General features: G+C 42.7%; 1 protein-coding gene across 1 annotated transcript in view; it reads left to right on the forward strand.

Moving 5' to 3' along the window:
• Positions 1 to 13146, forward strand: part of IDH3A (isocitrate dehydrogenase (NAD(+)) 3 catalytic subunit alpha) — a 36600-nt gene that overhangs the window by 9062 nt on the left and 14392 nt on the right. Inside the window, exons 2-5 of the mRNA XM_073619173.1 lie at positions 8007 to 8066; positions 8154 to 8237; positions 11609 to 11723; positions 11799 to 11986. Of these exons, the coding sequence (XP_073475274.1) occupies positions 8007 to 8066; positions 8154 to 8237; positions 11609 to 11723; positions 11799 to 11986 (447 nt within the window). The remainder of the gene's footprint in view (positions 1 to 8006; positions 8067 to 8153; positions 8238 to 11608; positions 11724 to 11798; positions 11987 to 13146) is intronic.

Below are 13146 nucleotides of genomic sequence, written 5' to 3' on the forward strand. Positions count from 1 at the left end.
CTGGCACAAGATTGGAAGTTTCACCTCTGTTACGCATTCCCCCCGTTTCAGCTTATCCCTCGGGTCATAGCGAAAATCAGGAAGGAGGAGACAACAGTGATTCTCATCACTCCTTTCTGGCCAAAAAGGCCTTGGTTTTCATCCCTTCTCCAGATGCAACCTTACTGGCACCTTCCGTTAAGAAAAGACCTTCTGTTACAAGGTCCTCTATTTCACCAGGAAGTAGCAAAACTAAAGCTCACGGCCTGGCTACTGAGGAGCAGCTCTTGAAGAGGAAAGGTTTCTCGGATAGGTTGGTAGCTACCCTTCTGTCTAGTAGAAAGAAGGTTACAAGAGCAATCTATTCCAAAGTCTGGAAAATCTTCAACTCCTGGTGCACAGCATCTGACAGATCTCCAAAACAAATTTCTTCTGTGCTTGAGTTTCTGCAAGAAGGGGCGGACAAGGGCTTAGCGGTCAGCACCCTCAAAATTCAGGTTGCTGCGCTGGGGGTTTTCCTGGAAAAATCCATTTCATCAGAACCCCTAGTAATAAGATTCTTCAAAGCTCTTACCAGGTCTAGACCAGTGGTAATCAAAAGCTGTCCAGCATGGGACTTATCGGTTGTTCTACAGGCCCTGACCAAGGAACCTTTTGAACCCATTAATTTAGCCTCCCTGAAATTTATTACTTTGAAAACAGTGTTTTTAGTGGCTGTTACAACAGCTCGAAGAGTCAGTGAGCTGCAAGCCTTATCAATCAGGGAGCCTTTCTTTTCCATTTTTTCAGACCGAATTGTTCTGAAGACGGATCCTAATTTTTTGCCGAAGGTCGCTTCGATCCAGAATCGAACTCAGGAAATAATACTTCCTACCTTTTGTTCTAATCCATCGGGTAAGAAGGAAGAAGAATTCCATACCCTGGATGTGAAAAGAGCAGTCTTGAGTTACTTGGAAAACACTAAAGACTTTAGATGTTCAGATGCTCTGTTTGTTTTATTTTCCGGTAATAAAAAAGGAAGACAAGCTTCTAGAGCAACCATTGCCAGATGGTTAAGAATGGCTATCTCAGAAGCCTATTCCCTTACAGGTCTGGAGAGTCCATTAAATGTCCGGGCTCATTCTACAAGAGCTTCCGCGGTGAGTTGGGCAGAAAAAGCTGGCGCCACCCCCGAACAAATCTGTAAGGCAGCTACTTGGACAAGTCTGACAACCTTTGCCCGTCATTATAGGTTAGATCTCATGACGGCTGGGGACCAGGCTTTTGGAAGGAAAGTCTTACAGACTGTTGTCCCACCCTAAATGGAGTAAGTCTCGATTATCCTCTCGGGTGCTGTCCTGAAAGACGATTTGGAAAATTGCAAGTTAGACTTACCGGTAACTTGTTTTCCAATAGGCTTTCAGGACAGCAGTAACCTGCCCTTTGTTTATGCTAATGCTGTAATACTATGATATAACTGTCACTTATGTGTTGCAGCTGGGGCTGGAGTTCTCTACAAACAACTGATGAGGCAACGTGGAGGATTCCAATTTAAAGACCTAATTGATGAGGTGTTTCCTGTGGGAGGAGGAGCCATGATCTCTCGGGTGCTGTCCTGAAAGCCTATTGGAAAACAAGTTACCGGTAAGTCTAACTTGCAATTTTTCTGAGGAGAAAAGAATAAAGCTAATAACTGGCATCAGTCCCAACGTTTGCCCACCAGTGCCTCATCATTGTCACCTATCAGTGCCCATCAGTGCAGCCTCCTCAGCACACATCGATGAAGGAGAAAAATTACCTGTTTGCAAAGATGTTATAACAAATTATAATTTTTTTTTTCAGTCTTTTTTTATTTGTTTAGCAAAAAATATTGTCAAAGTGTGACAGCACTTAAAACTGGCCTGGGCAGGAAGGGATAAAAGTGCCCAGTAACCAAGTGGTTAAAAGAGGAATATTATTATTTTGCATCTCAGTGAGTGGTGTGTGCCCATCGCTAGTACAGTTGATTGCTTTGGTGGAGATGAGCTGAGGCAGGACCTGAGATGTGATTGCAGAGCCAGATCTCGCCTGGAGCACCATGTGAAATATGACACATTGTATGATAATGTTTATCATGCAGTCTAGCTTTTGGGCGTTGTCATTGCACTGTATACATTCCAGGCATTCTCAAAAAAAGCTGAGCATGGTAGAGACTTCTTAAAGTTGGACTAAAACCAAAACTTTTATTTTTCAATAAAGGAGGGGGGGGGGGTTGATATAACATACCGTATTTGCCAGCGTCTAAGCCAACCCCCTAATTTTCCAGTTAAAACATAGGTTTTGGGCTATACTCTCCGTATAAGACTACCCAATCTGAGGCAACACCATTTAAAAGCATCAGATTTGATTTAAAGCGGAGTTCCACCCAAAAATGGAACTTTCGCTTTTCCTGTTCCTCCCTCTTCCGGTGTCAGATTTGGCACCTTTCAGGGGGAGGGGGGAGCAGATACCTGTCTAATACAGGTATTTTGCTCCCACTTCCGGGCATAGATACCCGAGCCACCCACGAGTAATTATGCCACTTCCGGCGCCTTCTCCTACCCGCCACGCTGTCTTCTGGAAGACAGCAGGGACCAGTGGGATAACGCAGCACGAGGCTTCACTTCCTGATTCCCTTACTGAAGATGGCGGCGGCAGCACCCGACAGCCGAGGGATAGATCGGCTTTGGGTGCCCTGAACAGGTAAGTGTCCTTATTTTAAAAGTCAGCTGCAGTATTTGTAGCTGCTGACTTAAAAAAAAAAAAAAAATCAGCGGACCTCCACTTTAAATAATTTAAATGAAAATGGTTATAACTTACCGGTACTTAATATCCTCCTCATGTTCATGCTCTGACATAAATTCATCAATGACATCTTGTGATACATTTTGTAAGACAGTCATCATATGGATCTAATTCCGAATCAGATGGTGTGGCTTCGGCTTCCACTTCATCTTGCCACAGGTAGCCGTCCTCCATACCATCCAATGAATTTGATATGCCATACTTCTTGAAAGACTTGATTACTGTTTCTGCATCAATATCATTCCAGGCTTTTATGACAGTTGCACAAAACGTCCAACTGTGGAGCACACGTTTCCTCATTTTGTGAATGACTTTTCGCCGCTAACCATCCACTCATTCCACTGTTCTCGAATGCGATTCTTCAAATGACTTGTTTAGGCACACATCCAGTGGCTGTACCAATGATGTCAATCCTGAAGGAATAACTGCCGCATCTGTGTTTATTCTTGCCAGCCTTTCTTTTGTGCTAGTAGTTAAATGAGCCCTGAACATATCCCACACCAGTAGGCTACGTTCTTGACGTCCACCTGGTCACCTACTCCATACATTTTCAAGCCATAGCTTTATCCCTTCTTCATCCATCCAGCCTTTTTCATTCCCATGTACAAAACTCCAACAGGGAACTTTATTTTCGGCATTGTTTTTCTTTTAAAAATAATCATTGGTCTTAGTTGGGCGCCATCAGCTGTACATTCTAGTACCACTGTAAAACTGGACTTCTCCTGTCCTGTTTTAATTAACACTGTTTTTGCACCTTTTGAATTGACAGTTTTATTTCCAACCATATCGAAATTCATAGCAGTTTTGGATCTGACTTCTCGCATAGCCTTGTTTCTGGCACTGTTGTATTACATATCGATGGAAATGACTTACTTTGCCATCGTGATCTGCAGGTAATTTTTGTGTAATTTTGGTCTTTTGCCTCAGTACCAGATCATGCCTTTCCAAGAACCTACTACACCAGGATATAGTGGCCCTAAATCCTTTGCTGTGATCCAGGTTAGATTTGGCCCACTGAAGTGCAAACATACGTATGTTGTTTCGTGTCACTACATAACCATTTTGACGATGCTCATGCACCATGTGTGCTACATAATCTTTGGGGTTCTGTCGGGGTGCCTCTTCTTAATGCACACTTACTCCTTGGCATAATCTTTAATGCATCTTCATTTGCTTTCCAGTCTCCGACCATCTTTCCTGTTACTCCATATTGTCTTGCAGCAGCACAGTTATTTTGTTCCTTGGCAAAGTTTACAACTTTCAGCTTGAAACTGGCTTCATATTTCGTTCTTTCTGGAGCCATGATGGGGTCTTGTCTACCAGCCATTTTTACACCCACTAATCTGTCAAGTATTACCGCATGTACAGTAGCTTCGGCTACATACAGTATACTGCGCTGAGCCAATTGCAGCGAGCAATGTATTCTAATGAATACAAAGCTGGCTCGGATTGGCAGAGGTTGTAACATCAGCCCGCGCCTCTGACTCTCAAAGCCAATCCGAGCAGGCGGTATACTGTATGTAGCCTGCTCGAGTTGGCAGAGGTTGTTACATCATCAGCCCGCGCCTCTCTGACTCTCAAAGCCAATCCGAGCAGGATTTGTACTCAATAGAATATATCGCTCGCTGTGATTGGCTCAGCGTGGTATACTGTATGTAACCGAAGCTACATACAGTATTACCGCACATCCAGCGGGCTGACAGATTAGGGATGTTCGTTTTAGGGTCAGCTTGGCCCAAACTATCAGTACCCCGTGTATAAGACAACCCCCCCCCTCCGATTTTTGGGGGGATATTTTTAAGTATGTCGCCTTATACACCAGAAAATATGGTATGTCAGTTTTTTTGCCATCTGGGTCCCATAGCGGGATTTCTCTTCACTTTTTCTCAAAGTCAAAACAGGAAGTGAGAGGAAATCCTTGTAAAACCAGGGAAACCGCCCCTTAAAGAGGAGCTCCAGGCTCCTTCAGAGTAGCTGCTGACTTTTAATATAAGGACACTTACCTGTCCAGGAATCCCACGATGTCCCCACCCGAGACGATTCTTCAATCAGCTTCGGGTGCAGGTGCTGGCATCTGTAGTAAGGGAATCAAGAAGTGAAGCCTTGCAGCTTTTCAGTTTGTTTCTATAGCACGTGCGTGAGTCGCGTTGCGCCTTGTGAATGGTCCTGCAGTCTTCTGGGACCTGTGATGTGTCCCAGAAGACTGCGGGAAAGGGGGGGCGAACTTCTGGCTCAGATTGCCGCAGTGATCTGAGTCGAAAGTGAGAACAGGTACCTGTCAAAACCATGTACCCACTCCCCCCAAAAAGTGCCAAGTGTGGCAGTGGAGGGTGCAAACAAGCAGAGCCTTTCCCTTTTGGGTGGAGCATCTCTTTAAGCTGGCATTACAGGGATCATATTTTGGATGGCTGTCTCCGCTGGTTGTTGGAGCCAGCACCTTGATGATCTGGCGAAAGCGTATCATCGGAGGGCAGCTGCAAGAAACAGGCAGGCACAGCTGGTGCAGAGCTGCTCAGAGCTGTCAAAGAAAAAAAAAAAAAGCTGGCAATGTTTATCAACATTCCTCAGCGCATTGTATCTTTCGTATCTTTTAGATCAAAGGAATGAACTTCTGTGTGTAAATAAGGTTAAAGTGATTGTAAAGTCTCGTTTTTATAAAAAAGAAAAAAAACAACAAACCTGTTATACTTGCCTCCTCTGTGTAGTGGTTTTGCACAGAGCAGCCCGGATCCTCCTCTTCTCAGGTCCCTCTTTTCTGCTCCTGGCCCATCCCTCCCTTGAATGCCCCATCAGCCAGCAGCTTTCTATGGGGGCACCTGAGCCAAGTCAGAGCTCTGTGTATCCATTCAGACACGGAGCCCCGACCTGGCCCCACCCCCTTTTCCCCCTGATTGGCTGGCTGACTGAATTTGATAGCTGTGGGAGACAGTGGCGCCGCTGCTGTCTCAGCCAATCAGGAGTGTCCCGGACGGCTTAGACACTCGTGGACATTGCTGGAGTGAGGGGGGGGGGGGCTCAGGTAAGTAATTAGGGGGGTGCTGGGGGCGTTGCTACACACAGAAGGTTTTTTTTATCTTATCTTTTATCATAGAATGCATTAAAGGGTTACTAAACCCTTGTGTTTTATTTTTTTTTAAATACCAAACATGTCATACTTGCCTCCACTGTGCAGTTCGTTTTGCACAGAGTGGCCCCGATCCTCCTCTTCTGGGGTCCCTCAGCGGCGCTAGTAGCTCCTCCCTGCATCCAGTGACCCGTCGGAGAAGCGCTCTCCTATGGCAGTGGTCATCAACCCTGTCCTCAGAGCCCACTAACAGGCCAGGTTTTATGTATTACCTTGGGGAGATGCAGAGTAGAATACTGCAATCACTGAGCAGCAAATTATATCACCTGTGATGTATTTCAGTTATCTTGCAAACCTGGCCTGTTAGTGGGTCCTGAGGACAGGGTTGATGACCACTGACCTATGAAAAACCCGTGCGGGCGCGCTCCCGAGTCCTGCTTCTGCATCCATTGACACAGAAAGCAGGACTCGGCCCCGCCTCCCGGTGCCCGCGTCATAGGATTAGATTGACCGCCAATGGCTGCGCTGCTATCAATCTATCCAAATAGGACACCAGCTAGAGCTGGTGTGCTCGTCCCCGGGGAGAAGAAAACTAGGCTCAGGTAAGTAAAATGGGGTTACTGGGGGGGGAGGCTGCAGCACTACAGAATGTTTTTCACCTTAATGCATAGAATGCATTAAGGTGAAAATCCACAAGGGTTTACAACCATTTTAAGTTAAAAAAAAAAAAAACCTTCTGCCTTTACAACTCCTTTAACCACTTAGACCAAACCTTTTTCTGTCATTCTTTGCTTACACGTAAATATCTGTATTTTCTGCTTGAAAATTACTTTGAACCCCCAAACATTATATAGATTTTTTTTTAGCAGAGACCCTAGAAAATAAAATGGCGGTTGTTGCAATATTTTATATAACATGGTATTTGCACAGCGGTCTTTCAAATGCATTTTTTGGGGGGAAAAAATACACTTCAATGAATTTTGTTTTTTAAAAAAGACAGTAAGGCTCCATTCACACTAGCGCGTTTTTTGATGCATTTTGCATTTTGCAGAAATGCACGGGAATTTTTTAACATGGGTTCCTATGGAACATGTTCACATCAATGCTTTTTTGTATCTCTGCGTTTTTTGAAAGGGTCGGGGACTTTTTTTCATGCAAAAAGCAGCGTTTTGCATGTAATGGTTTTCAATGGACAAGCATCAAAAACGCAAGTGCACCGTTTTTGATGCGTTTTTGGTGCGTTTTTGATGCGTTTTTGATGCGTTTTTGGTGCGTTTTTGGTGCGTTTTTGCCGTTTTTTTTTTTTGTAATTTTTTTTTAAGACTAAAAAAAAATGAAAAAAAAAAAAAACGCAAAATGCAAATCGCGGCAAAAACGCGGCTCAAAAACGTGCCAAGCATGAAAAAAAAACCTCCAAAAACGCTCAAAAGCAACATGCATAGGTGTGAATCGAGCCTAAAGGTAGCCCAATATTTTGTCTAATGTGAAAGATGATGTTGCGCTGCGAGAGTCGTGAGATAATTGTGATCTTTATTGTAAGCAAAAAAATTGTGATTCTCATTTTAGCCAGAATCGTGCAGCTCTAACCGGGGGGGTGTTTTTATTTGCTGGAGCTCTATTTTGCTGAGGTTTACAACCAATTTAACTGTTAGGCAGGCAATCAGTATTTTCAAAAAATGATCAACATTGGCAGGCCTTGTGTACATCTCAGTAGACGTGTTCTTTAAAGCGGAACTAAACCCATCAATTTAACTGTTTTAAAAAACTGTTACATTCTTGGAATGTTACATGCCGTGAATGTAACTGTCACATTGGTTGTACTCTCAAACTGTCAAACCATCAAATGTCTGGTGTCATAACTGATCACATGTAGAGCACCATGACAGTTGAAGATCAAACAGAGGGCAAGATGGCAGCTTTCTTGGCTGAAAATGATAGGAGGGTTTAGTTCCCCTTTACGGTTCTGCCAGTATTGTACTACAGCTCTGCAGCTTTTTTATTGTTACTATTTTTAGTTCCATCTGATTTAAGTCTGTTGAAGATTTGTTTGATAAATATGAAATATCTGGCATATAATGAGCTCTTTCCTGAACTGTAATCAGTTGTGTACCATGCCCATGTAATGGCTAATTTTCTGTTTGTGTTCTGATATTTTGAACAGATCTCTCGATTGGCTGGAGCAGTCAATAACCAAAATGGGGTCAGAGCCTTTTCCAGCAATGTAAGCATGCATTGCACTGATTAATGTGTTGTAAAGCCTTGTACATACATCGGTTCTTATTGTTCTCTTTACATTTCTCATCTACAGATGCAGACAGTCACTCTGATACCAGGAGATGGGATCGGGCCTGAGATTTCCTCTGCCGTCATGAAGATTTTTGAGGCAGCCAAAGTTAGTAACAAGATACTGCTTAAAGTGGAGTTCCACCCCAAAAAAAAAAAAAATTAGTAATGTGTTTAAAAAAAAAAAAAAAAAAAACATTTGGAGAAATTTTTTTTTTTCACTCACCTCTAAATGCCTGTTGCTAGAGGGTCCCTCGTAGTCTGCCTCCTTCGGTGCCTGGGCTCCTGACGTCAATTCCCTCGGCGCAGGAAGGGAGATCGCCTCTCCACCTTCCTTCTTGTCGACCATCTAGGACACGTGACCAGTCCCAGATGATTGCGGGGCCAGTGACTGCACACGGCTCATGTATGCGCAGGCTGGCGCCCACAATTAAAATGCCGGCGCCGTGGAGCGGAGGGGGGGGCGAGCGGGGTTTCGATCCCCCACATTGCTGGACCCTGGGACAGGTAAATATCCGATTAAAAGTCAGCAGCTGCAGTATTTGTAGCTGCTGACTTTTATTTATTTTTTTTTAAATGGGAACTCAGCTTTAACTAAATGGAAATTGGAATTCATGTTTTGCAACATCTTACCGCGACATCTGAATGACAGAATGTGCGGCGCTAGTAACAATTAATTACTCATAAATATATATAACAAAATACAGTAAAAAAAAATATACATATACAAAGTGAAAAAAAATATATATATAGATCTCCTGTGAAACAAAAAATAAATAGTCCAAAATAAAGTGCAAGTGCTCCGTGTATTGCACACAATCCTTAATGATGTATTATAACAAACAATAACAGTCCATTATAGTAGCATAAAACAGGTGATGATAGTGTCTTCATGCAGTGTGCACACACCCTCCACCAGGTGTACCCTCACCTTAAGGGCTTTATAAATAAACCTGTGGTTAATATCAACAGCTTCCTTTTTCTTATGGTGGCTATTTAATTTAAATACAGATCACTTCCTCCTCCTGGTGATAGCGCAGATCGAAAGCCCACTGCTCCTGGTGTTTCAAAAAGCCCCCTCATACATATCACATGCGGAAAGCAGAGGCATGCAATAGCGTGATATCGTTTTAAAAGGTTTAATTGCAACTTAGACTCCACATACATTTACACTCTCACATTTCAATAATAAAAACAAGCTTATAGTATACTGGTATGCTGAGGGGTGATAATGTTACCTGAAGTCCGGTTCTGCAGCCCCGGTTGATGGCGTTCACCCCGTCCTGTGCCTGCTCTGCAACACACTCCCTGCTACCTTACACGTCAGCCGGCCAAGCTCCTCCTACCGGTTTTGTCACAATCTCGTGACTTCCTCTGGGATTACCTTGACATCTGTCCCCATGGGCAGTTTATAGACTTGACTGCTCTCTGACTCTCTTGGGATTCCTTTTGACAACATGAAAGTCGCAGATATGAGGGGTGCTACATTGCACCCCTCATATCAGAATAGCAGAATCACAATTGGTTGCTATCAATGACCCTCTGTTTTAGGCTCTGTTCACATTGCATTGGATGCACTTTGCTTTTTGGGCAGCATTCTACTGCAGCTGAATTGCTCCTCGCGATGAGAAGCAGTAGCAAATATTTTACACTCTGCTTATAGTGTTTGGGTTGCTTCACCGCAATGTCCCCACTGCTGGTGAGCTCAGTGCACACACTTTGTGTTGTAGTATCAGATGGTTCCCTTCACCATGGGAAAAATTAAGCACTTAAATAGACAGTTTCCGGGTCAAGGGACTTGGCTTTGGTTGGGCAGATTAGGCCTACAAATTCCAACTCTGAGCTGATGTTTATATATAGTGGTACTCCAGCATTAAAAAGAAAAGCAGCACTGGCTGTTATACTCCTTTTACCTCCCCTACATCCCTGTTTCCAAGTTGTCCCCGGTCTTCTGGGTTGAATGACACCAAGCAAAGACTGAGAACATACAGTGAGTGAAGGATGTCACAATGCATAGCATTCACAGTTCGTTGATGCAGAGAGCAGTGTTGACGTCATCATGTTAGTGTCTCTTTCTGCATTGGCAAGGATGTAGCAGTATAATTAGCACACCATGTCACTATTTGGCTTTTTTAGTTCTCACATCCTTGACCACAGCTCGCATAATGCATTGCACTATTCAGTGTGAATTTAAGCATTTGAATAAAATATCATAATTTTCGGTTCAGTTAAAGCAAACTGAGTTCCATGTATATAGCGATAGTAAATCTCCCTGCCCAGTGATATTGTAGTGGAGGTCGGTTATATACAGTATATTCAGTGCAGGTCAGTTACAGAATATTCAGTTTATAAGGCTTTGGGTAAAACTGAATGTTTTCTATTGAGAATTTCAATAATTTTAAAGTACTGGGTTAATGTGGCAGATGATCATAATTGTATACCAAGAATTATTGCTTTAGTTTAGGGGGAAACAATACAAAAATAGATGATAATCCATTGAAATTTACTACCCAGAATAAAGTGTGTGTATATGTATGTATGTATGTATGTGTGTAGATGGACGGATAGAGATTAATTACACATGCTGTATTACCAAAAGTATCGGGACGCCTGCCTTTACACGCACATGAACTTTAATGGCATCCCATACTTAGTCCGTGGGATTCAATATTAAGCTATAACCTCTTCAACTCTTCTGGGAAGGCTGTCCACAAGGTTTAGGAGTGTCTCTATGGAAATGTTTGACCATTCTTTCAGAAGCGCATTTGTGAGGTCGGGCACTGATGTTGGATGAGAAGGCCTGGCTCGCAGTCTCTGCTCCAATTCATCCCAAAGGTGTTCTATCGGGTTCATGTCAAGACTCTGTGCAGGCCAGTCAAGTTCCTCCACCCCAAACTCGCTCCGTTGAAAAGCCAATGCGCAAATCCCGTGTGACATAAAAAAAATTGCAAAACCCACCAATTTATTCTCTAGGGCCTCTGCTTAAAAAAAAAATATAATGTTTGGGGGTTCTAAGTAATTTTCTAGCAAAAAAAAAAAGATTTTTCTATAAACAAATAGTGCCAGAAAGAAAGCCTGGTCTTTAACTTGGATAATCTACATTCTTTAAGGAAACAGATTTTTTAGCGTGGCATGTTGAGGTTGTAAAAATAGACGTGCATGCACAATTAACATGTTGTAAATAACCTCTAATGCAGAAAACTGTGAAACATTTTAAGTGGATCATCCATGCACAACCCCAGAACAGAAAAATGTTATCACATAAAATGAAATAAGTAAAAAAAAAAAATACATTTTTGTAAAACTTGAAATGCATAATGTTTTTTTGTTTTTCCACAAGAAATGCATAATGAATGTTATTGCATGTTTTACATATTTTTGTAATAAACAGACTATAAACATAATTACTATATTCTATGCCAGCTTTTTTGACTTAATTTATGGTAACTGCTGTTCATACTGAACCTCCTCTTACTACAGGCACCCATTCAGTGGGAAGAGAGAAATGTTACAGCCATTAAGGGTCCAGGTGGCAAATGGATGATCCCCCCTGAAGCCAAAGAATCAATGGATAAAAACAAAATGGGTCTTAAAGGTAACCTTTTTCTTATCCTCCTGTCTCTAGTACAATTTATGTGCAGTATGTGAACATTCATGTATGTTTTTTCAGGTCCTTTGAAGACTCCAATCGCTGCTGGACATCCGTCCATGAACCTGTTGCTTAGAAAAACATTTGATCTTTATGCCAATGTCCGCCCCTGCATCTCCATGGAGGGTTATAAGACTCCTTATACAGATGTGGACCTGGTTACTATTCGAGAAAACACTGAGGGAGAATACAGTGGCATTGAACATGTGGTATGTCAGTTTGGCAGCATTCATTATGCTATTTAAAACTTTTTGCTATCACTCATTTTATATAGTTTAATGATCTTTCAAAATGTGTTGTCCTACAATAATAAAGTGATTGTTCTCCAACTGGCTGCAGTTTTAAAACTTTCTATTCATACTTACTGCTCCTCACTCCACAATCTTCACATGCTTAAGGGGGCCTCCATGAGTTGAATTGCCACAGATCCACTCTCCACCAACAAGGTCCAGTGCTACCTCACCCGTACACTACGATGCACACCCAGTAAGTGTAACTGACTGTCAACCTGTCTAGTTGTAAGATAAATTTTACCAATTCAGAAGCACTCTGCATCTCCCTCTAACCCTTTAGGGTAGAAAATCCAAGGCAGTTCTTCCGTTTTCAGTGTGCCTGTTCAATCGTTAAATACCTGGGCATTAGACTCACACCTGGCCCCTGTTGTACATGGCTAATTTTTCAACCTCCTTCTAGCCAAGATCTGCTCCAATTTACAGTGCTGGAGGGCAATGAATCTAACTTTGTTCGCAAGGAGTAGTGCATTTAAAATGATAACTTGTCTTAGGCGCCAAATCTGATTCAAACGCTGCCCATATCGGTCCCCCCAGATGTTCTTCAGCAACTTGTATTTCCTACTTCTTGGTTTCATATGGGAAGACAAACTGCCACACATCCACATCTCTCTCCAAATGTGAGATGGAGGGGGGGGAAGGTTTACTAGGCATATTCCGATGTCACATCAATCACACATAATTGGTGCACCCAACGCAACGTGAATGAGGACTGAAATGCTCTCTGGTTTCATTGTCCTGTCTCTTTTGGCTCCCATTCCATCTTTCGAATTCTCTTAGAATGCATCTGAGGGTCTGAGCTATGCTTTGGGTTATTTCCTCGATTTTCCCATTAACTGTGACATTTCCAAAACTCTCACTTATGTCCCCGGTATTGGGAGCCCCAGAATTCACTGCATGCTCTGCCAATAAACACTTTAAATATCTCATGGAAGTAGGCAGGTTCAGCCTTATGCATTTCCTACCCGATCACGATGGCTGTCTCAGTTGGCAAAACCAAATCTCATTGGCTGCCTAATAATGCCTTGTCCTCTTACCACTTATGCAATTTCTGGAAGGGTACCAGGTTGGGTTTTCCA

Source organism: Aquarana catesbeiana, linkage group LG03 (genome assembly GCF_042186555.1).
Source record: "Aquarana catesbeiana isolate 2022-GZ linkage group LG03, ASM4218655v1, whole genome shotgun sequence".
NCBI lineage: Eukaryota > Metazoa > Chordata > Amphibia > Anura > Ranidae > Aquarana > Aquarana catesbeiana.